This window comes from Mustela nigripes, chromosome X (assembly GCF_022355385.1).
Source record: "Mustela nigripes isolate SB6536 chromosome X, MUSNIG.SB6536, whole genome shotgun sequence".
Taxonomy (NCBI): domain Eukaryota; kingdom Metazoa; phylum Chordata; class Mammalia; order Carnivora; family Mustelidae; genus Mustela; species Mustela nigripes.
Genome location: NC_081575.1, coordinates 79,043,532 through 79,069,214, shown reverse-complemented (window position 1 = coordinate 79,069,214; position 25,683 = coordinate 79,043,532). Strand labels below are relative to the sequence as shown.

Sequence of the window (25,683 nt, the reverse complement as noted above, 5' to 3'; positions counted from 1 at the left end):
TAAGGATGAGATTACATGATATTTCAACAGATTCATAACATCTATAATGTGATATGAAAATCTTTGTGATTTTTATTGGTGACAGAATCACACGTACTACAACTATGTTACATTCTTTACTGAAAATAAAGGTTAAATTTCAATTAGAGTGAATAAAGATGTATATTTTTTCCCATCCAAATTCATTGGCCCCTCCAAACCCTGTCCGAGGATTGAACTGGATGTCCATCGACCCAAATTAAGAACCCCTGATTATAGAAATGTCCTTCCTGTCTCTCTTCCTTCTTAAACAGCTTTCCTTTGGAGCACGGAACTTGGGTTTTATTCAGGGTTTTATTGTTGTGTAACCTCAAGCCAATTTGCCTCTCTGGGCCATGGTTTCCTCAGTCTGAAACAATGGGAAAGGTAAGAATCAAAAGGGCAGACCTTAACTATATATGCTCCAGGCAATTAATTTGTGTACTCTAAATCCTCACAACCGCACTGTTAGGAAAGATTTTGAAATTATCTTCCCATTTCAAAGTTGGTTAAACTGAGGCTCCTAGCGAGGCTATCACTTGACCAGTGTCTTAGCGGCAGGAGCTGGTGGGTGACTGGCCAGACCCCAATAACCACATACTCCATGGATGAAATTAGGAACTACACTCTTTTGGATCAGAAGAAACCTGGCCCAGAAATCCCTGCAGGTGGGGGGTAGAGTCGTGTCTCTGAGACCGTTGGCTTACGCCAAGTGGCTTACGGAGAGTAAGACGTCAAGAAGCCGGGGATCTATGATTGTGCAGTGACTGGCACGCAGCCTACTTTGGGCTTCGCGCCTGCGTGTTCCCAACTAATTCCCGAAGTGCTGTCAAACAGCCTGGCAAAAGGGAACAAGTCCTCTCCTGGCCAATCCTGTGAAAGGGTGGGCTTGGCTCATAAGCCAATCAAAGACCCCCCCAGGGGGCGGAGTTTTCTTCGGCCTGGATCCGGGCCTGGGGCGTAAAGCTAAAGTGTTTCCATCTCCAGCCAATCCCAGGGAAGGCAGGAGGGCACTCTTCCAATGGGAGCCAGAGAGTGGTCGGTAGCTGTGGAGGCCTGCTAACCCGCTAGCTCTCTAGCGGGCTGGAGGGACGCGTCCAGTGCGTTCACTAGAGCCAGCCGCCGGCCCCTCGAATCTGCTAGCGCTCGGCAGCGGCGGCGCGGAGGGCAGGAGGTGTCTGGTGAGACGCTGTAAAGACGGGGGTGTGGGGTGTGAGGGAAAGAGGCCGGGCTGGAGCGCCTGAGGGGTGGGGCCTGGGCGAGCTTTTACCTGGGCGGCCTCTTAACCCTAGGTCAACGGGTTGCGGAGGATCGTGCGGGTAGCAAAGGGAGGGCGAGTGCCCCTGCAGTCCCAGACAACAACCAGGTGAGTACCCTGCGGAGCCCATCACCCGTGCCCATCCCTGTCTCTTGGGAAACGGTTCCGTGCAGGTCTGCAGCTCACGTGATCGTCTGCGTGCTTGTAAATCTCCGTCTCTCTGCTGCCCTTCTCCCTCTCTTTCTCCATCTTTCTGTCTATGTGTCCTGTATTTCTGCCTGTCTCCTTCTCTGAGACATACTAGACGTCCCAGACCTAGAAGGATGAACCCTGACGCTACCAAACTAGCTATGAGACCTTGAGCCATCTACATCACTCATATAGACCTCAGTTTCTTCATCTGTCAAATGGGAGTCTAATAATCTCCATCTGAGACAATATATGTGCATCTCTTTGCCCCGTGCCTGGCCCCTAGAACTTTTTCAATAAATGATGACTGTCGTGACTGAAAAAAAATATATGATCTCTTTTGGTCTTTGGCTTTGTTTTCTCCCTGCTTCTCTCTGATCCTACCCCCATTGATTCTTCTTTCTCAATGGTTCTTTTAATGTTACTGTTTTTCATCTTTCTATCTGTCTCTTTCCCATCTCTAAGCAGGTTAGAGGTGCATTGTTTATAGCAATGAGTCTGGCCTGAGAGCATCTGTGAGCTTAGCCTGGGGCTCTGGACTGTTCTGTGGGTTAAAAAAAAAAAAAAAAAAGGAGCCTGGCCTTGGCCTGCTTCTGGCCTCACTGAGGAGAGAGCCCTCCTTGTTCCCCACCCTACTGTGTTAAACACGGAGAGACCTCCAGAGTGGGGGGCAACTCTGATGAAAAAGTGAACCAGGCCCTTTATCCTTTATTATGTTGGTCACCACAAGAAGACCAGGTTACATCACCACACAGCCCTCTTTTCTGTCCCCATCCTGAAATCCTTTAACCTGACCTTCTGGAACTCACTGTCAGCAGCAGCAGAATCTCCATTCTCACCTTGGCTTCTGAATAGTTCCTTCATTTTCTTGCCATGCCTTAGTGGTTCTTATACCTATCAGACCCAACACTCTATTTTTATAATTTCTATTTTGAAATGTCTCTTTCACTGTCCTGAAATGAAGTGCATAGATAACAGAATCTGTTTACACACATAATTCCTCCCAACCAATGTAATGTCCTAATTGTAATATAAGGGAGAAGTAAACAAAGAGTAATTTCTAATAAAACAATATGTATTTCAATATGTAAAGGCTGGGATATAATTTCGCTAGAAGACATAATGAATGGTCTTGCATATAATGATCCTCGTGTCTGAGAATATGACACATCTGTGTTGATTGCTGACTCAGAAACCATGGGTAGGGTGATGTGATTTTCTGAGTCATGAATAATTCTTCATAAAGTTTTAAACAAAACCAAGGGTAGTCCTCCCTCAATTTATATGGATCATTTGAATTTCTAGAATAGTCAGTATATACTAAAATCCATGATCTGGCCCCCATAACCTCTCTGAACTTCTCTCCTACCATTCTCCCCACTTGTTTCCTCTATTCCACCCACACTGGCCTCCTTTATGCTACTTGAACATATTAGGCACACACCCACCTCAGGGATTTGTACTAGACCATCCCCCAGACCTGGAAGGCTTTCCCCCCAAATATATACTAGGCTCATGCCCTCACTTCCTTCAGGCCCATACCCAGATGTCACTTTCTCAGGGAGGCCTACCCTGACCATCCTGTTTAAAATTGCAGCTCTCCCCTAACATAGACCCCAATCTATTTTTTCCATACTGCTCCTCACCCTCTTCTATAATATATAATCTACACCTTTATTGTGTTTGTTATTTATTGTTTGACTCTTCTACTGGATTGTAAGCTCAGAAGAGCAGAGATTTTTCTTTTTTGTGCCTTGGTGTATGCCTATTACCTAAAACAGTGCTTAGCATAGAATAGCTCTCTCAATAAATGTTTGTCGAATGAATAAATGAATGAAATGCACAGGTTTTTCACTTACATTGTTGTTTGGGGGGATGTTCTAAAGTTGTATGGTATGCAGCACAATTATTTGCTGTGTGGAGCTGTCTTGTGCACTGTAGGATGCTGAGCACCCCTGGTCCATGGCCACTAAATGTCACTAGTGATCTCCAGTTATTGCGAAAATAAAAAATGCCCCAAAACATCCCTTGACTGTCTACCCCCCTGCTGAGAACCACTGCTTGAATAGAAATTAGCTTTCTCCTGAGCATGCCGCTCCCCAGGAGTCCCCTCACACCCCTCTTACCAGCAGGCCAAGAGGTGAAGATAGGTGTCATTACTCTAATTGGCCTACCCAGACACTTTGTCTCTCTCCTCCTCAAACCACCTTTTTCTTAGAATTTAAACATTTTTTATTTTTAAATAACTTCAGGTTTAAAAACCTATAAAAATAGTATGAAGGATTCTCATATATCCTTCACTCATATTCCTTAAGTATTAATAAATTATTCAACTATCGTTCAATCAAAATTAGGGATTTAACACTGGTAAAATACTATTAATGAAAGTATAGAACTTATTCAGATTTCATCATTTTTTCCACTAATATAAATTTTCTCTTTTGGGATCTAATTCAGGATCCCATATTGCCTTCAGTTGTCATATCTCCTTAGACTCTTCCAATCTAGGACAGTTCTTTAGTCTTTCTTTGTCTTTCATGACTTTGATACTTTTGAAGAGTCCTGGCCTGCTATTTTATAGAATTTGGGTTTTTCTGATGTTTCCTTGTGATTATAGTTAAGTTATGTAATTTTTTTAAAAGATTTTATTTATTTATTTGACAGAGAGAAATCACAAGTAGATGGAGAGGCAGGCAGAGAGAGAGAGAGGGAAGCAGGCTCTCTGCTGAGCAGAGAGCCCGATGCGGGACTCGATCCCAGGACTCTGAGATCATGACCTGAGCCGAAGGCAGCGGCTTAACCCACTGAGCCACCCAGGCGCCCAAGTTATGTAATTTTAATTTTGGCAAGAAGACCGCAGAAGAGATATGTCTTCGGTACTTTGTATCAGAAGGCACATGATGTCAGTTTGTCCCAATACTGGTTTTGTTCACTTTGACTATTTGTTTAAGGTGGTGTCAGCCAGGTTTCTCCAGTATAGTTCCTCTTTTTTCCTTTGTAACTAGTAAGTAATTTGTGGGAGGATACTCTAAGATTATGTACATGTCAACCACCTTGGTTTTTTGTTTGTTTGTTTTGTTTGTTTTGGTGGTTTGTTTGTTTGTTTGTTTTTTAAGAGAGGGTGTTAGGAAGGGGCAGAGAGAGGGAGAGAGAGAACTCTAAGCTGTCTCCATGCCCAGTGTAGAGCTCAACACGGGGCTTGATCTCACAACCCTGAGCTCATGCATGACCTGAGCCAAAATCAAGAGTCAGGCACTCAGCCATCTGAGCCACCCAGAGGCCCCACAACCACCTTGCTTAAACTTCAGACCATCAGACTAGACCATTACCCACCCATCTGTGTTATAGTCAGGTACAGACATACACACATACCTGTCCCCATCATACTTCATTCTAGAATTTAGCTACTAGCTCACTGTCAGTGTTTAACACTATCCCAGTTTCACTTCTTGGTGACTTTAGTATCCTCATAAATGATCCTTCCAATGTTCCTGTCACTTAGTTCTGTGATCTGCTTTCCTATAATGCTCTTGCCTTTCAGCCGCACCTCAGCCACACTCTCCAACGATCTTACCCTTCTTGTCAGCATGTATGACGGCACCACTTCTATACTCTGTTTTGGGCATCCTGCTGCCCAGCCAGTGCTTCTTAACCTTTTAGTTTACTCCTTCCAGCTCCCCAACTCCCAACAATCCCTCAACACCACCAAGACTAAACATTTTCACTACCCTTTACTTCCTCCGTGTTCCCATGTCCTTCCTTTAATCAGCTTAGATTCCATGGTCTATCATGATAATCATCCCTTTGCATACATCCTCGCTTCTGTGGTGCTGTGTACTTCAGCATGTTTATAGGACGAAACCCCAGCCCTGCTTAAATCCAACTCTCTGCCTGCCCCACTGCACTTCCCTAGACCGTTCACTCCCCTGTCTTCCTAGCTGACTGTTTTGTGTCTTTTCTCTCCTCAAATCTCCTGATACCACTTCTTCCATCTTGTGCTCAAGCTTCTGGCTTAACTCAAGGATCAAAACCATCAGAAAAAAACCTGTACGGATTCCCATGATCACACCTAACCACCAAACAGCATCTGTATTCACACACTCTGCCTTCTTCTCTGTTATTATGAATAAACTAGCCCTGCTGTCATCAAAATCCAGTCCCTCTACTGGCACTAGAACCCATCCTCTTTTATCTCCTTGAAGACAATGCTTCAGCAAATTCCCCCTCTACAAGATCATTTCCATTAGCACACAGAGATTCGTTATTGTTCTCATCTTTTTGTTACAGCTTTATTGAGGTATATTTAATATCATAAAATTTCAGTGTTTTTTGTATATTCACACAGTTGGCAACCATCACTGCAATCAATTTTAGAACATTTTTATCGCCCCCCCAAAGAAGCTTCATACTCGTTAGCAGTCCCTCCCTGGACCTCCCCTCCTCTCAGTCATAGGTAACCACTAATCTGCTTTCTGACTGTATTTATTGATTTCTCTAATCTAGACATTTTATGTAAATGAGATCATATAATATATTGTTTTTTATGACTGACTTCTTTCATTTAGCATAATGGTTTTGAGGTTCATCCATGTTGTTGATATAGCATTCCTTTTTACTGTCAAATAATATTCCATTATATGGGCATGCCACATTTTGTGTATCTTATCCATTTGTTAGTTGATGGACATTTCAGTGGTTTTCACGTTTGGTATTATGAATAATACTGCTCTGAACATTTGTGCACAAGTTTTTGCGCAGATGTATGTTTTCTTTTCCCTTTGGTAGATACCTGGGAAGTGGAATTGCTTGGTAATATGGCAAATATATGTTTAACTTTTTGAGGAACTGTTCACAGAAGTGGCTGTACCATTTTAAATTCCCAACAGCAATGTATGAGGGTTTCAATTTCTCCATATCCTCACTCCTCACTGACACTTTTTACTGCCTGTCTTTTTTTATTATAGCCATCCTAGTGAGTATGAAGGGGTACCTCATTGTGGTTTTGATTTACATTTCCCTAATCACTAATAATGTTGAGCATCTTTTAATGTGTTCATTGCCTATTTGTGCTTCTTCTTTGGAGAAATGTCTCTTCAAATCCTTAGTCATTTTTAAATTAGATTGTCTTACTGTTGAGTTATAAATGCTCTTTTTATGTTTGGGACAGAAGTCTCTTGTCAGATATGTGAGTTGCATATATTTTCTCCCATTCTGTGGGTTGTCTTTTTACTTACTTGATGGTGTCCTTTGATGCACCAAAGTTTTTAATTTGGGGAAAGTCCAATTAAGCAATTTTTTCTCACTTGAACATTTTGTGTCAGATCCAAGAAAACATTCCCCAACCCAAAGTCTCAAAGGTTTCTTCCCGCTTTTTCTTCTAGGAATTGTATGGGTTTAGCTATTACATTTAGGTTAATGATCCATTTTGAGTTCATTTTTGTGTATGATGTGAGGCAAAGGTCCAAATTTCATTCTTCTGTATGTGGATGGCTAGTTGGCCCAGTACATTTTGTTGAAAAGAGTATTTTTACCCCTTTGAATTGTCTTGGCAACCCTTGTCAGAAGTCAAATGACCATAAATCCTAAATGTAGAAGTTAATTATCTGGATTTTCAATTCTACCTCATTGATCTGTAGGTGTGTCACTATGTCAGACCACCCTGTCTTGATTACTATAGCTATGTTGTAAGTTTTGACATCAGGAATGGGAGTCCTCCAACTTCGTTCTTCTTTTGCAAGACTGTTCGGACTATTCTAAGTCCCTTGCATTTCCATATGAATTTTAAGATCAGCTTGTCAATTTCTGCAGAAAAACAGCTGGGATTTTTATAAGAATTATATTGAATCTATATATCCATTTAGGAAGTATTGTTTTTTAACAATATTAAGATTCCCAATCCATGAACATGAGATGTCTTTCCATTGAGACCTTCTTTATCTTCTTTCAGAAGTATTTTGTAGTTTTCAACATATAAATCTTATACTTCTGTTTTTTTAAAGATTTTATTTATTTTACTTGACAGACAGAGATCACAAGTAGGCAGAGAGGCAGGCAGAGAGAGAGAGTGGGAAGCAGACTCCCTGCTGAGCAGAGAGCCCCATGTGGGGCTCCATCCCAGGACCCTGAGATCATGACCTGAGCCAAAGGCAGAGGCTTTAACCCACTGAGTCATCCAGGTGCCCCAAATCTTACACTTCTTTTGTTAAATTTATTCTTAGGTATTTTATTCTTTTTGTTACTATTATAAATGGAATTATTTTCCTAATTTCACTTCCAGAGTGTTCATTGCTAGTGCATAGAAATACAATTGATTTTTGTTTCTTGATCTTCTATCCTGACACATTGCTGAACTGATTAGTTCAAATAGTTTTTTACTGGATTCCTTAGAGTTTTCTATATACAAGATCATGTCATCTGCAAATATAGTTTTACTCGTCCTTTCTAATCTGGATGCCTTTTCTTTCTTTTTTTGACTAATTGCCCTGACTGATCTTCTAGTACAGTGTTGCCTAGAAGTGATGAGAACAGACATTCTTGTCTTGTTCCTGATTTTAGGGGGAAGGTATTGAGTCTATCCATATAGTATATTGGTCTAGAGTTTTCTTGTGATGTCTTTGGTTTTGGTATCAGAGTAATACTAGTTGCATAGAATGAGCTGGAAAGTGTTTCTTCCTCTATTTTTGGAAGAGTTTGGGATTAATATATGCTTTTTTAAATGTCATTTGTCTTTTCTGTTCCTTTGTTCTTCTGTTCCTCTCCTGTGTTCAGTAGCTATTTTCTATTTTAACTTTTTAATTTCCTTGTTAACTGTATATATGTTTAGTTAGATTTTTAAGGCTTCTCTGGGGATTACAATTAACATCTTAACTGGAAAAAATCTACTTCAAATTAATTCAAATTTCAGTAGTAACTTTGTGCCAATATGCCTCTGTTCCCTCTTTCCTTCTTTTTTTAGTGTTATTATCATATGAATTACTTCTTACGTTATAAGCCCATCAACACAGTTCTATTATTATTACTTTATACAGTTGTCTTTTAAAACAGAAGAATAAGAGTTACAAATTAAAATACTTTCTTTCAGGGGCACCTGGGTGGCTAAGTGGGTTAAGCCTCTGCCATCAGCTCAGGTCATGATCCCAGGGTCCTGGGATCGAGCCCCAAATCTGGCTCTCTGCTCAGCAGGGAATCTGCTTCCCCTGCCCTCCCCTTCGTGCACCCTGCCCCCCGCCTCTCTGCCTACTTGTGATCTCTGTCAAATAAATAAAATCTTTAAAAAAAATACTTTCTTTCATAATACCTATTTCAAGTTACCATTTACTGTCCTTTAATTTAAGCCTGAAAGTAGTGTTTCTTGTAGGATAAGTCTTCCAGCAACAAATTTTTTTCAGTTTTTGTTTATCTTAACTTCTCTTTCATGATTGAAGAACCAGTTTATCTAGATACAGAATTCTGAGTTGACAGTCTTTTTCTGTAAATATATATTTTTTTAATTTATTTGTCAGAGAGAGAGCGAGCGAGAGTGAGCACAGGCAGACAGAGTGGAAGGCAGAGTCAGAGGGAGAAGCAGGCTCCCCGCGGAGCAAGGAGCCGGATGCTGGACTCGATCCCAGGACGCTGGGATCACGACCTGAGCCGAAGGCAGTTGCCCAACCAACTGAGCCACCCAGGCGTCCCTTTCTGTAAATATTTTAAAGATGGCATCACATTATCTTCTGGCCTCCGTGGTTTCTGATGAGAAGTCAGCTGTTAACTTTATTGAAGGTCCCATATATGTGATAAGTCAGTTTTCTCTTGCTTCAGTCAAGATTTTCTTCTCATCTTTGCTTTTATCGGTTGCATTATCATGTATCTAGGTGTGGATTTCTTTGAGCTTACTCTGCTTGCATTTACTTCTTAAGTGTACAGGTTAATATTTTTCATCAAGTTTGCAGTGTTTTGGCCCCTTCTCTTCCACTTGCCCTTTTGGTACTCCCGTTATGCATATGTTGGCACTTTTGGTGGTGTCCTATAGATTTGTGAAGCTCCGTTTTTTTTTTTCCCCCTTGGTTCTTTTTTCTTTCTGTTCTTCACAATGTATAATTTTTTTTAAGATTTTTATTTATTTGTTAGAGAGAGAGAGAGATAGATACAGAGCGCAAGCACAGGCAGACAGAGTGGCAGGCTAGAGGCAGAGGGAGAAGCAGGCTCCCTGCCGATCAAGGAGCCCTATGTGGGACTCGATCCCAGGACGCTGGGATCATGACCTGAGCCGAAGGCAGCCACTTAACCAACTGAGCCACCCAGGCGTCCCATAATGTATAATTTTTATTGCTCTATCATCACCATTACCCTTTCTCCTTTCTGCCAGCTCAAATCTCTTATTGAGCTCCTCTAGGTGAATTTTTCATTTCAACTATTATACTTTTCAACTCCAGATTTTCTGTTTGATTTTTTTTTTATGATTTCTATGTCTTCGCTGATATTTTCCATTTGGAGAGACATTGTTCTCAAACTTTTCCTTAATTCTAAAGATATACTTTCTCTTATTTCTTTGAAAATATTTATAGTAGGGACGCCTGGGTGGCTCAATTGGTTAAGCGGCTGCCTTCGGCTCAGGTCATGATCCCAGCGTCCTGGGATCGAGTCCCACATCGGGCTCTTTGCTCCGCGGGAGCCTGCTTCTCCCTCTGACTCTGCCTTCCACTCTGTTTGCCTATGCTCGCTCTCGCTCACTCTCTCTCTGACAAATAAATAAATAAAATATTTTAAAAAAAAAAAGAAAATATTTATAGTAATAGTTTAAAGTCTTTGTTAAGTTCCAAACATGGACTCCTTCAGGGACATGTTCTTTTGGCTCCCTTTTTTTTTTTTTTGGTACATGTAACATACTTTTTTATTTCTTTTTATATCTCATATTTTTTTGTCAAAAACAGCATTTTTTAATGTTCTTATTTATTTAAGTAATCTCCATACCCAACATGGGGCCTGAACTCATGGCCCCAAGATCAAGAGTCACATGCTCTTTTGACTGAGCCAGCTAGGTGCCCCCAAACCTGGGCATTTTAGATACTCTAGTCTAACTCTGGTATTAATCTCTTCTACCTTAAGGTTTGTGTTTTCTGGGATATGTGTGTGTATGTGTGGTATTTGTGTGTATGGTTGTTTTTATTTTTCTCATTGCTGTTTATTTGCTCAGTTACCTTTCTCAACTAATTCTGTGGATTCTGTATTCCTTGCACTATGTGGCCCCCAAGTTCTCTGCTAACTTTTTTTTTAACTTCTTGTTTCTGTTTTTAAGCCTGGATTCCTAAGAGATCACACCTGTGTAAGTATATGTTGGTGGTCAGCCAGTGATTGGCTGTATTTCCTTAAATGCCTTGTCCATATGTCTTCCATCCTTTGCCAAGAGGATCTGTGTGAGAGGGCATGTCTTCAAACTTTAGCCAGTTTACAAGGCAGCCTTAGCTTTCACATGCTGCTTATAGTCAGCCAGAGGTGAGTGACTTGGGGCCTGTCCTTTTCCACCTCTTTTTTGGGCATGTGCATAGCCTTGAAGCCCTTTAAATACCTGGGAATATATCAGGGCTTTTCAAAGTTTCCTGTGATTGTCTCATTCTCTAGGATTTCCTTTTAAATTCCTGGTCAAAGGAGTCAGTCCTCTTTTTGTCTTCAATTTATTTATTTATTTATTTATTTATTTATTTTAAGATTTTATTTATTTATTTGACAGAGAGAAATCACAAGTAGATGGAGAGGCAGGCAGAGAGAGAGAGGGAAGCAGGCTCTCCGCTGAGCGGAGAGCCCGATGCGGGACTCGATCCTAGGACTCTGAGATCATGACCTGAGCCGAAGGCAGCGGCTTAACCCACTGAGCCACCCAGGTGCCCCTTGTCTTCAATTTAGTCAGCTTTTGCCTACTATACTACTGAGCTAGAGAGGGAAAGAGGATGGGAATTAGCTACAAGTTAAAATGTCACAGAACCCGTTGTCTTACCAAGATTCAGTTGTTTCTCTTAAATGATTTTTCACTTCATTCTGTGTCTTTGATTAACTACAAGTTTTGAAATGGTTGTTCTTAGTTGGTTTGCCCATATTTTAATTGTTTTAAAGAGAAAGCCAGTTCACCAAAGTCCTTATTCTGTAATTCCATTGTTCTCCTATGGCTCCCATCTTTAAAAAAACTTTTAAAACACGATTCATCACACATCCCCGTGCAACTATGACTTTCTCTATTACCCTAACAGCAAAACTCTCCAAAAGAACTGTCATTTCTCACTTTCTCCTACTCTTCTATTCTGTTTGTTCATACAAAATATATTAGATATGTAATAAAAAATTACATACATGAGTTATCAAGAACTAATGTAATGAAAACTGAAGAAGTCACAACTCCACCCAAGAGTAACATTAATGATAGCATCTATGCCTATGTCCTTTACTGTTCTATTCCCCATATTCTCCACTGCCAGAAATTACCATTCTCTTGAGTCTTATGTTTAACATTTCTCTTGCTTTTTTGATATATTTTTTTCATATTTGTGGAAATGTTTAACCAATACCTTATTTATTTGGCTTGGTCTTGATCTTTGTAAAAAATAGCATCATACTCTATGTGGCCTTCTGTGACTTACTTTTTTTCACTCATTATTATGTTTCAAAGATTCACCTGGGTTCTTGTATGTAACTGCAGCTTGTTCATTCTCAGTGCTGTTTATTTCATTGGGTGACCATAAAACAAATTATTCATCCACATATCTGTTGGTAGACATTTTTTGTTTTCAGCTTTTTGCTCTTAAGAACAGTGCTACTATGAATATTCTTTTTTAAAATATTTTTTTAAAGATTCTATTTATTTACTTGACAGAGATCACAGGTAGGCAGAGAGGCAGGCAGAGACAGAGGAAGGGAAGCAGGCTCCCTGCCGAGCAGAGAGCCGAGTCAAGGGCTGGATCCCAGGACCCGGGAATCACAACCCGAGCTGAAGGCAGAGGCTCTAACCCACTGAGCCACTTAGGTGGCCCCCTACTATGAATATTCTTGTGCATATCCCCTAGTACACATACATACCCACCTTTTAAAGGTGTATACTGAGAAATAGACTTGCTAGTTGATAGGATGCTTAAACATTCAGCTTGACAGTATCATGCCAAAATGTATTCCTATTTGAAGGTTACCAGTTTATATACCTTTCAGCAATTTGTAAGAGAGCCCATTGATACACACCCTAATCAGTACTTGATACTATCCCACTTTATTATAATGGGTATGAAATGATATCTCATTGTGGACCTAATTAGCATTTTTCCTATCACTAATATGGTTGAGCATTTTTTTCATGTTTATTGGCCATTCATGTTTCTTCTTCAGTAAATGGCTGTTAATGTCTTTTGCCTATTTTTAGAATTGGGATTTTTCTCATTTTTATTGATTTGTAGGAGTTACTTAATTATTTGGATACTCATCAGTTGCCATTTATACATGTTGAATATCTTTTCTCAGTTTGTGGCTTTTTTTTCTTCAAGATATCTTTGCATGAGCAGGAATTCCTAATTTTTGTTGAGTTGAACAATTCAATCTTTTCTGTATAGTCAACATACTTTTTTTTTATCATAAAGACATTCTTTATTTTCTTTGATTATGAGTTTAAAATTTCTATTTTTCCTATTTATGTCCTTAGTCCAAATGGAATTGATTTTTGTGTGGTATAAAGGTATGAGGGAGGGAGCCAGTTTCTTTATTTTCCACACAGATAGCCTCATGACCTGAAATGCCACTTCAGTCATACACCAGAGTTCCAGATCTGCTATTGGCCAACTTTCTGTCCCTGAGCCAGTATCACACAGCCTTAATTACTCTACTACCTTACCACTTTAATTGCTGTGGTTTCATGAAGAATCTTAACATTTGGTACAGCAATGTCTTCCCATCTTATTCTTCTTCAGGAATATTGTATGTTCCTGGTGCTCTGTTATTTTAAACACATTTCAGAATCACCTTGTCATGTCCTACAGGAATATTGGAGTTGCAATGCATCTATAGGTGAGTTTGAAGAGAGTTGATATGTTGGTGATGCTGAGTCTTTCTAGCTACGAACATGACATACCCTTTCATTTTAAATTAATTCTTGGATGTCTCTTGGTACGGTTACCTAATTTCCTGCATAGGGTCTTGCATATCTTATGTTAGACTTATTCCCTGGTATTTATGGTTTTGCTGCTATTATAAGGTAGATCTTGTCATTTAACAGGTCTCATCTCATTTGCAGGTGTAGAGAAATGAAGTTGATTTTTTTATGTTACTATTCCAGCCATTCACCTTGCTAAACTTTTATTTTTTTAAGCAAACTTTTAATTTTAGACAATTTTACAGTTACAGAAAAATAAGTAAAGAGATAGTATGGAGCATTCCTGTGTACTCCTCACCATATATTTGTCAAAACTAAGAAAGCCATATTGGTATAATCCTATTAACCAAACTTCAGACTTTATATGGATTTTTCAGTTTTCCCACTAATGTCTTTTTTTCTGTTCTAGGATCCAGTTCAAAATACCACATTGCATTTAGTTGTCATCTCTGTTGCCCTCTGCTCTATGACAGTTTCTTAGTCTTCCCATGTTTTTCATGCTCCATAACAGTTTTGAGGCGTATTGTATAATGTCCCTCACTTTGGATTTGTCTGAAGTTTTCCTCATAATTAGACTGGGGTTGTTTTTGGAAAGAATGCCATAGAGTTGAAGTGCCTTTTTCATCACATTATATCAGAGGTATGTGATATCCCTATGACATCACTGATGTTGACCTTAATCATTGGTTAAGGTAGTGTCTGCCAAGTGTGTCCACTGTAAAGTTGTTATTTTTCCCCTTTTATTTTCTGTTCTTTTGAAGAACCTAGCCCCCCTTCAAGGAGAGGGAGAGGATTAAACGCCATCTCTGGAAGGGGCAGTATTTACATGTAGTATTTGGAATTCTGTAAGAACTATTTCTTTCTTCTTGTTTATTTACCTGCCCATTTACTTATTTATTCAGTCACCTGTTCGTATCAGTATGCACTGGTGCATATTTATTTAATAATTTGAATTATAAATCCAATATTTTGTCATTTGTCTTGTTGCTCAAATTGTTCCAGCTTTGGCCACTGGGAGCTCTTTCAAGTTGGATCCTTTGTCCCTTTTCAGATGTCTCCATCTTTTGTTTTTTTTTTTAAAGATTTTATTTATTTATTTGACAGAGAGAGATCACAAACAGGCAGAGAGGCAGGCAGAGAGAGAGGAGGAAGCAGGCTCCATGCCGAGCAGAGAGCCTGATGTGAGGCTCCATCCCACAACCCTGAGATCATGACCTGAGCCGAAGGCAGAGGCTTAACCCACTGAGCCACCCATGCACCCCACTTTTCTTTTCTTTTTTTAATTTAAATTCAATTAGCCAAGGTATAGTACATCATTACTATCTGTATATTCTTTTGTGTTTTCTATGTTGACAACAATATTAGCTATAAATAATGACAGTTTGGTTTTTTCCTTTCCAATCTTTATGCCTTTCGTTTGTTCTTCTTGTGTTACTGAGATGGACAGGCCCTTCAGTACAGTGTTGAAGAGAGAAGACAGTAATGTGCATCCTTGTCTTGTTGGGTATTTTAAAGGAAAAACCACTAACTTTTTTCCCTATTAAGAATGATATTTGCGGGACGCCTGGGTGGCTCAGTTGGTTAAGCAGCTGCCTTCGGCTCAGGTCATGATCCCAGCGTCCTGGGATCGAGTCCCACATCGGGCTCCTTGCTCCGCGGGGAGCCTGCTTCTTCCCTCTGACTCTGCCTTCCACTCTGTCTGCCTGTGCTTGCTCTCACTCTCTCTCTCTCTTACAAATAAATAAATAAAATCTTTAAAAAAAAAAAAAAAAAAGAATGATATTTGCTGAAGATTCCTTCAGGTGTTAGCAGATTAAAGCAAGTGCCAACCTGTCACTGTGCTAAGAAGTTTTTATTATTGTTTTTAAATCACCAAAAGGTGTTGCATTTTTTATATCAAATACCTTTTTTATTTCTTAAGACCATTATGGATTTTTTTCTCAATAATGTGATAATGTGGTAAAGGCTGTGTACAGATTTTCCTCATGGTAGACTACCTTTGCATTTCTGGTATAAACACTACTTGGTCATGATCTTTTCCTTTTTATATGGTACTAGATTTAATTTGTTAATATTTGTTTAGGATTTTTGTATCTGTGTCCATGAGTAAAATTGGTCTTTAATTTTCCTTTCTCATGCTATCATAATTTGCTTTTGGTCTCAAGTTCTGCTGGTATCCTAGAATGAGTTGGTGTTCCCTTTTTTTACAATATTCTGGAAGATGCTATATGACTTTGGAACGATCTGTTTGGTAGGATTCTCCTGTAAAACCATCTTGCCCTGGTGTTTTGCTTTTTTAACATTGAATTGATATGTAACTTCTAAATAAAATCTTTTCAAAAATTTAAATGAGAAACTTGAAGTCTGCTCCCATAACATGTTTATTTTATATCAAGTTTTATGCTTGAAGTGGCTACACACAGTCCTGATCGAGACTTTTTAATGATATGTTCTTCAGATTCTTAACAGTCACCACCACCAAGAATCTCTCTGTACAATGGAAGTGATAAAGTATTTAGAACCAATTTTTAACATGTTCAGACATGTTTAACAGTTGAGATGATAGCAGCCTTTTTTGTTTTACTGACAAATATGTTGTGAAAATTTCTTGACAGTGTGATTAGATTTCAAATCCGACTGAACTCTTTCATATTAATTATTTTGAAATAATGATGAAGCTCTTATTTGCAGAACATGCATCCCTGTTAGAACCATCACCCTGCAGCTAGCTTGGACACCATTAAAAGGGCTCATCAGCTGCAAACGGATAGAAGTATCTGGTATTCGTGAAGACAGAGTTTTGGGGCTGCCACCTGGAGCTACGCCCTCCAGAAGCCCCTGCTTGGCCTCCCTGCACCCAGCTCCGCACCAGCCAGTCACAACTCCGGCTGTGTGTGGCTTTTCTTGGCAACTGGAACGCAGACTCCTCCAGCAGCTGCACGGCCCCCTTGTCCTCAGTGAACAGAACACCACAGAAGCTGGCTACTGAAGAGGCTGTCCAAGTGATAGAGCTCCACCTTGGCTCTGCTTAGCACATTTCCCACAAAGCAGAACTGAGTGCTGGATGTTCTGCATTCGTGCTTACTACCCACGGGGACTGTAGAGGGATTTGTCCGGCCCCATTTCACTAAGGACCACCCTGTAAGGATCTCCACAGGAGGCTGCCCATAGTGAGAAGGGGCCTGCCTGGCTTCTCCACGCCTTAAGGCCTACAGGGACACCTCCAGGGCTGAGGGGATCAATATTTTTTCACCTACCCCTGATCCTCGTTATCAGCTGGAAAGTTCTGCCTCCTAGTTTTTGTTCTTTTATTTATTTGTTTGTTTGTTTTTGGTAGGAAGAGTTTTAACTGCTTCTTCTATTCCTATAGTAATTAGAGGGCTATTCAGGATTTCTTTTTGCTTTTTGAGTCAATTTTGGTAAGTTACCGGTTTCCAGGAATTGGTCCCTTTTATCTACATTCTCGAATTTATTGGCATAAAGTTCCCTTTTTAAAAAATCCTCTGCTGTATATAATCTGTAACCATGTCTCCTTTTTCATTGCTAATATTGGTTATTTGTGCCTTCTCACTTTTTTTCTTGATCAATCTCACCAGAGGTTTGTCTATTTTATTAGTCTTTTCTAAGAACCAACTTTTGGCTCTGTTGCTCCTCTCTATCGTGTCTTTGTTTTCTATTTCTTTAATTTCCGCTCTTATCTTTTTTGATCTCCTTCCTTCCACATTTTTTGGATTTATTCTGTTGTTCTTTTTCTGATTTCTTATGTTGGACATGGAGCTCACTAATTTTCAGTCTTTCTTGTTTTATAATGTGTGCATTTAAGGATATACATTTCCTTCCAAACACAACTTTTCTACACATTCAAACATGTCATATTTCATTATTGTTCGGTTCCAAGTACTTCAACATTTCCATTGTGGTCACTTCTTTGGTGAGTGATATAGAAGTGTGTTTATAAATTTCTAAATGTGCGGGGAAGTTTTAATGTATCTCTTTGTTATTGAAATCTATCTTAATTGCATTATGGTCTGAGTATGTGGTCCATGTGATAACAACTCTGAAATTTATTAAGACTTGTTTTATGGCTTAATACATGATCAATATTTTTGAATGTTTCCTATGTGCTTTATAAGATGTATGTTCTCTAATTGTTGAATACGGAGTTCTACACATGTCTTATCAAATTTGCTAATTGTATTGTTCAGATTTTCTATATCTACACTGATTTTTTGGTCGTGCTATGCCAGTAATTGTAAGAGGTGTGTTCATTTTCAGCTATGATGGTGGATTTGTCTGTTTCTCCTTATAGTTCTTTTTAAAAATTTTATATACTTTGAGGATATTTTATTAGGAATATTCAAATGAAGAATTGTTATACATTCCTGGTAAATATGTAATGACCTTCTCTATTCGCAATAATGCATTTTTTGAAGTCTATCTTATCTTATCTTAACACAAGCTTTTCTTCTTGTTTGGATTTGTGTGGTATACAATTTTCCATCCTTTCACTGTTCAACATTTTCATACCCTTATGCTTTAATTATATCTCTTGAGAACGGCATACAGCTGGACTCTTAAAAAATCTAATCTGATGATCTCTTTTAATGGGCAAGTGTAGTCTGTTTCCATTTTCTATGATATATTTGGACTCGTTTCTACCATTGTACTACTTCTTTATTTCTATTTCCTACCACCACCTTTTCTATGCTTTGTTTTTCCCTTTCTGGCCTGTTTTTTAGTTTTGAGATTTGTTTATTTGCTTTCTTATTCAATTTTTTCTTCTGTACTATTTGAAATTTACACATTCTTTTTTTTTACTCTTTCTGTGTTTATCCTTGAACTTTTACCATACATGTGTAACTTATAAGGTCTAAAGTTAAATAGCATTTTAACCTCCCTCTTGAAGAATGCAGGAACCTTCAACTCTGGTCACTCCTCTTTTTACCACATGCTATTGTCTTGAATATGTTAGTTTGTTTCTCTTTTTTTCCTAACCTCACAAATTCTATATCATCATTAGTATTATTTCATACCTGTTTGGCTTTACATGCATACATTCTTGCATCTCAGACCATCATTCTGGGATCATTTTCTTTTATCATAAATACAATGTTTAGATGTCCTTTTAGTACAGGTCTCTTGGTGTTCAATTTTCCCAGTTGTTGTTGTTGTAGGCAAATGTCTTTATTCCATCCTCATTCTTAAAAATAATTTGTTGTCAGTATTTAGAGGTCTGCTGTCAGTCTAATTGCTATTTTTGGTAGGTGTTTTTGTTTTCTTCTACTTGGGCTACTTTTAAGAAATTCCCTTTGTCTGTCTGTCTGTCTGTCTCTCTCTCTCTCTCTCTCTGAGAGGGGGATCTGCAAGGGGGCATGCAGTTTCATTCTAACATGTTTAGGCACATATTTCTTTTTTATTCTGCTTTGGAAATTGTTTCATGCTTTTGCATTCATGTTTTTCATAACTTCTAGAAAATTCTCAGCCATTATCTTTTCAAATGTTGTCTTTCTTCCACCCTTTCCATATTTTCTTTCTCAGAATCCAGTCAATCATGTTTTGGGCCTCATTGTATCTTCCGTATCTCATAATGTCTTGTTGATATTTTCTATTTCCTTGTCTTCCTGTATTTCATTCTCATCAATTTCTTCAGATATATCTTTTAGTTTACTGATTCTCTCTTCAGCTCTCTCTGTAGGTTAGCTCTATTTAATCTGTCTACTGAGTTTTTTATTTCAATAAGTATATTTTTCATGTGTACAAGCTGTGTATTTTTTGCTTTCTAATTTGCTTAGTCATCCCTAATAGTCTCTTGTTGCTTGCTCACCTTTGTGGTTGTATCTTTTATTTAAAAAGAACGTTTTATACCCTTTTTGTTCAACCAGTAATCACTGTTTGCATAAGTATGACATTGTCATTATTGTTCGCATCTATACCACATAGTACACTCTGATTATATATCCTCTATTGTATACCTTTTTGTTTTCCTAGTAATCATCTTTGTTTCTTTTGCCTAGTGTTATCATGCCTATTACTAATTCTTTGAAATTCCTTTTAAAATCCATATCATATCATGTCTCTCTTCTGCTCAAAATTCTCCCATGGCTCCCAGCTCCCTCAGAAGAGAAGCCAAAGCTCTCACCATGGCCCAACGGTTCACACAATGTGGTCCTTGTGCCCTTGCTGACCTCATATCTTATTAATTTTCCCATTACTCACTCTTTCCTAACCACCCTGGCCTCTTTGCTATTCCTCAAACATGTCAGGTACCCTCCCCCTTCAGAGCTGTTGTGCCTGCTATTCTCACTGCCGGAACACTCTTTGCATACAGTCTCATGAGTTTCCCACCCACTTCTAGTATGCTCAAACGTCACCTCCCTAAAGAAGCATTCCCTGACCAAACTAGTCCCATTAACCAGTGTTTTCTAACCCCTTACCCTACTTGATGTCTTATGTTTTTGTACAGAACACTGATCACCACCTGATATATTTTCTATTTATTTATTGTGATTAGTGTTTGTCTTTTCCCAGTAGACTGTAAGCTCCACAAAGCAGGGATTTTGTTTTGTTCACTATTGTATCCCCAGTGCCAAGAAAAACAGTGCATAGTAATATTTAGTAGACACTCAATAAATATTTATGGAATAAACAGTATTAGTTAATTGTTAATTAATGAATGTGCATGATAGAGAAATGCATTGAGAACTAGGCTAGTCAGGAAGGTCTTTCGTGCCATGATAAGGAGCATGGATGTCATTGTTCAGAAGGGTGAGGGTTGTGAAGAAGCGATAAGGATAGGTCCTGGGTTCTTTCAAGAAGTAAATTCCTGGTTGGTAGGCTGGTGACAAAGACCTTTGTTCTCTATGACTGACTGTATGCCCTGAGGCTCCTGAAGGTGGACTTGCCTCTTTCTCAAACACCCCTCACACTGCTGTATTGTCAGCCTGCCTGTTACCTGGTGGAAACCAAAGCCCCAGCTCTCACTGGGCCTTCTTTTTTTTTTTTTTTTTTTTTTTTTTCTCTCACTGGGCCTTCTGATTCCAGCCAGGATCCTCCTTTCTCCTGCTTTGTGAGGAACTGTTTCTTGGTCCTGGGTCAAGCAAATCAGCCTCATTAGACTTTTTCTGTTACTGGATTGGGAAGTAGTTGGGGTGCAGAAGCTGATACAGACCCTGACACATAGTAAGTACTGTTATAATGGTGGACAACATGAGGAGCTAAGTCTCAGCTCAAAAAACAAAACAAAACAAAAAAAAACCCTGCCCTTTTCTCCCCCATTGTCAAGACTGCAATAGGTTGTGAGGTTTTAGTCCTGACTTTCCCCCCTAAACTCACTGGGGACCAACATGGTTCCAGTGTATCGGCTTGCCCATGACTCTTGAAATACTAATTCTGTTGTCTAAGGTGTAACCTACTGCCTTAGTTTTTTGTCACCCACTGACTTCATCAGAATGCCATCAGTATACACAGGGCCCTATAGCATGCCTCTAGAGAGTTCTCTCTCCAGGCCAACATGAATTCACTCATCATTACCAGTATAACCATCCAACTAGTTCTAACTTTAATTGAGCAAAATTTACTGACCACCTGCTGTGTTTCAGGCCTCCTGCTCTGCACTGAGGACCCAGAGATGAACAAGATGTGTCCCTGACACAGAACTGTAATTCAGTGTGGCCAGTGCAGTAGCCATGGGTACGATAAACTGTGAGAGCCTCTGAAGAACATAGAAGTCAGGTCAGGGGACCAGGAAAGATTTCTTAGAAGAGATGGCATATCAACTGAGCTTTAAAAATATAAGTAAGAAGCTTCCGGATGACTAACAAGGGTCTTCTGATCCCAGACAGAAGGGAGGAGGATAGTCCAGGCAAAGGGTACAGCCTGGGCAAAGGCCCAAAGATAGGAAGCAACATGATGTGCACTAATCTGCCTGCCTAACTATGATTACTTTCTATGAGATCATCCTGAGATACTCTAACACCAAAACCCAGATATAAGGAGTTTGTGGGCCTCTGACATATCAAGGTGTTCAGACTCCTCAGAAAAGTCATGAAAAGTTGGTCAGACATGACTGCCCATGAGCTTGTCCACACTAGCTTCCAATGCCCCTGGCTTCCTTATCTAGACCATGATGTTTGTGTGACCTGCTTCCTTTAGGCTTCCCTGGGATTGCAGTCATTCTCACTCTCCTGGAGATTAGAGTCTCCCTCAGCCCTATAGGATGGGATAGGATTCTTCAGTGGGAACACGGGAAGTAGTGTTTAAGGGTTGGACCCCTCTTGAGAGGTGGCCTGTTTTGGCTATTTCCTTAGTGCACAGCAACACCCAATGGGGGGACAGTGACAGTGAGGGATTAATTTGGGGCAAGGGATTTCCTAAGCATTTAATAATGCTTTTCTCTTCAGAAAACACCTGTCAGGTACTAAGAGGCTTTAAAGGGTGTGACAGCTCTTCAGGCTGGGAGCCTGCATCTGTTGAGGGGCAAGGCTGCTGCCAGGATTCATGCTCTCAGAGGTAGGACTCACTGCATCAGAAATGCTTTCAATCTCTGTTTTAAAGTTTCTTGGGCCCTCTTGGAGTTTGGCAAAAGGCTCAGTCTTAGTAACCATCCCAGACACAATCTGGAGGATATGGACAGGAGGAGAGGATCAGACTGGTGGTGAGGCAAATTTGAGGAAACCATGTTAAAAGCGAAAGTTCAAGAGATACCAAAAAAAAAAAAATTTTTTTTTTTTAAAGATTTTCATTTATTTATTTGACAGAGAGAAACCACAAGTAAGCAGAGAGGCAGGCAGAGAGAGGAGGAAGAAGGCTCCCTGCTGAGCAGAGAGCCCGACGCGGGACTCGATCCCAGGACCCCGAGATCATGACCCGAGCCGAAGGCAGCGGCCCAACCCACTGAGCCACCCAGGCGCCCAAATTTTTTTTTTTTTTTTGAGAGAGAGCAGGGGGAGGGACACTGGGAAAGGGAGAGAGAGAATCTCGGAGGCTCCATGCCTAGTGCAGAGTTCGATATGGCGCCCGATCCCACGACCCCAAGATCATGACTGGGAGCCTGCTTCTCCCTCTCCCTCTGCCAGCAGCTGCCCCCTGCTTGTGCTTTCTATCTCTCTTTCTCTCAAATAAATAAATAAATAAATTCTTCTAAAAAAAAATCTACAAAGATAAGAGGCACTTGGGTGGCTCAGTGGGTTAAGCCTCTGCCTTTGGCTCAGGTCATGATCTCAGGGTCCTGGGATTGAGCCTCACATCGTGCTCTTTGCTCAGTGGGGAGCCTGATTCCCCTTCTCTCTCTGCCTGCCTCTCTGCCTACTTATGATCTCTCTCTGTCAAATAAATAAATAAAATCTTTTTAAAAAAATCTACAAAGATGAATACCCACTATTTGCTTTGACATGGATGGAGCTCAATGGGATTATGCTAAGTGAAGTAAGTCAAGCAGAGAAAGACACTTATCATATGGTTTCACTTATATGTGGAACATAAACATTAGGAGAAGGAAGGGAAAAATGAAGGTGGGGAAATCAGAGGGGAAGATGAACCATGAGAGCCTATGGACTCTGAGAAATAAACTGAGGGTTTTAGAGGGGTGGGGGGCATGGGTTAGCCCAGTGATGGGTATTAAGGAGGACATATACTACATGGAGCACTGGGCGTTATACACAAACAATGAATCATGGAACACTACATCAAAAACTAATAAATGGTTTTGGTGACTAAACGGTTTTGGTGGTTAATGGTGGCTAACATAACATAATAAAAAAATCTACAACAGAGAAAAGACAGTCTTTTCAATAAATGGTGCTGGGTAAACTGGACAGCTACATGCAAAAGAATAAAATTGGACCACTTTCTTATACCATACACAAAAATAAACTCAAAATGGATTAAATACCTAACCATGAGCCCCCAAACCATAAAACTTCTGGAAGAAAACCTAGGCAGTTACCTGTTTGACATTAGCCATTTTAACATTTTTCTAGATATTTCTTCTCAGGCAAGGAAAACAAAAGCAAAAATAACCTACTGGGACTACAGCCGAATAAAATACTTTTGCCCAGCAAGGAAAGCATCAACACAATGACAAGGCAACCTACTAAATGGGAAAAGATATTTGCAATGATATATCTGATAAGGGATTGTATCCAACATACATAAAGAACTTACACAACTCAGCAACAAAAACAACAACAACAACAAAAAAACAATCTGTGCAGAGGACTTGAATAGATGTTTTTCCAAAGAAGACATCCAGATGGCCAACAGACACATGAAAGGATGCTCAACATAACTGATCATTAGGGAAATGCAAATTAAAACCATAGTGAGGTATCACCTCAAACCTGTCAGAATGGCTAGAATCTTTTGATTCTCTCTTTTTAGATAAGAAATAAGAAGTGTTGATGAGGTTTTGGGAAAAAAAGGAACTATCCTGCACTATTGATGGGAATGCAAATTGCTGCAGCCACTGTAGAAAAGAGTATGGAGGTTCCTCAAAAAAATTAAAACTTGGGGTGCTTGGGTGGCTTGTTTGGTTGAGCATCCAACTCTTGATTCGACTCGGGTCATCATCTCAAAGTCATGAGATCAAGCCCCACGTCAGGCTCCACGCTCAGTGCAGAGTCCGCTTAAGGTTCTTTCTCTCCCTCTGCTCCTCCCCCTGCTTGCATGTCTGCTCTCTCTCTCTCTCAAATAAATAAAAAATCTTTAAAAAAAGTTAAAGGGGCACCTGGGTGGTGCAATCACTTGAGTGTCCTACTCTAGGTTTTGGCTCAGGTCGTTATCTTGGGATAATGGGATCGAGCCCTGTGTCAGGCTCCATGCTCAGCTTGGTGTCTGCTTGAGATTCTCTCTCCACTCCCTCCCACTTGCACTCTCTCTCTCTCCAAAATATATAAATAAGTCTTTTAAAAAACAAATTAAAAATAGAGATGCCATATGATCCAGTAATTCCACTACTGGATATTTACCTAAGGAAAATGAAAACAGCAATTCAAAAAAATATATACATCTCTATATTTATTGTAGCATTATTTACAATAGTCAAGATATGGAAGCGACCAAAGTGTCCATTAATAGATGAGTGGATAAAGAAGTGGTATATATATACAACAGAATATTACTTACTCATATAAAAGAATAAGATCTTGCCATTTGTAATAACATAGATGGACCTAGAGGGTATAATACTAAGTGAAATAAGTTGGACAGAAATACAAATACTATATGATTTCACTCATATATGGAATTTAAGAAACAAACGACAAAGAAAACAGAAACAATGAAACAGGCTTAAATTCAGAGAACAGGTGGTTATCAGAGGGGAGGTGTGTAAGGGGATGGGTGAAATGGGTGAAGGGGATTAAGAAGTACAGACTTCTACTTACTAAAGAAATAAGTTACAGAGATGATCAAAGTACAGCATAGGGAATAGAGTCAACAAGATTGTGAAGATGTTGTTTGGTGACAGATGATGACTACACTTATCATGGTGAGCACTGAGCAATATAAAGAATCATTGAATCATTATGTTGTACATATGAAACTAACATAACCCTGTATGTTAATTGTATGTAATTTAAAAAGTAGAGAATTCAGGGGAGCCTGGGTGGGTCAGTCAGTTAAGCGTCTGACTCTTGGTTTCAGCTCCAGTCATGATCTCAGTGTCTGGAGATAGAGCCCCACCACCCACGCACATTGGGCTCTGCACTCAGCGGGGGCAAGGGAGGGGTCTGCTTCCCCTCTCCCTCTGCCTGTCCTCTTAGTAGCATACTCCCTCCCCTCTCTCTAACATAAGTAAATAGATCTTGAAAAAAAAGCAGAGAATTCAGAGGGGCCTACTCCCCAACAAACCATATCTTTACCAGACAACTAATTTCTGGTTCACACAACAACCCCCTGGTGCCCTAACTGGTGACTATGGGTCTGTTTCCCCAGACTCACTCATAATCTTACCCACTGACTTTCCCAGAAGTGTATTTTATAAACTTTTGTAAAGCTGAAGACAGACTATGGGCAGGTTATGTATGCCTGGGCATCTTCACCTAATAATAACCTCAGTGACCAGCTAGCTGTGTGCTAGCCACTCACGTTTTCAAAACAAAAGGTGCATTGCTAGGCA

The 25,683-nt window shown here is 39.7% G+C and overlaps 1 protein-coding gene across 2 annotated transcripts; it reads left to right on the top strand.

Annotated features, from left to right (window-relative positions):
- The first annotated feature begins 900 nt into the window (after positions 1-900).
- On the top strand, positions 901-20,178 carry KANTR (KANTR integral membrane protein). Of its 2 annotated transcripts, XM_059384708.1 has the most exons (4): positions 901-1,199; positions 1,311-1,384; positions 13,978-14,208; positions 16,260-20,178. In XM_059384708.1, exon 4 carries the CDS (start codon positions 17,094-17,096, stop codon positions 17,322-17,324), a length of 231 nt encoding a protein of 76 aa, XP_059240691.1. In that variant the 5' UTR covers positions 901-1,199; positions 1,311-1,384; positions 13,978-14,208; positions 16,260-17,093; the 3' UTR covers positions 17,325-20,178. The 2 variants fall into 2 exon arrangements, with proteins under 2 accessions (XP_059240691.1, XP_059240690.1); XM_059384707.1 differs by lacking the exon at positions 13,978-14,208 and having other exon boundaries at positions 905-1,199.
- The last annotated feature ends 5,505 nt before the right edge of the window (positions 20,179-25,683 follow it).

Excerpts from the sequence above, each read along its gene's own strand:
- KANTR (XM_059384708.1), top strand. The coding sequence starts at position 17,094 with ATGTCTCCTTTTTCATTGCTAATATTGGTTATTTGTGCCTTCTCACTT.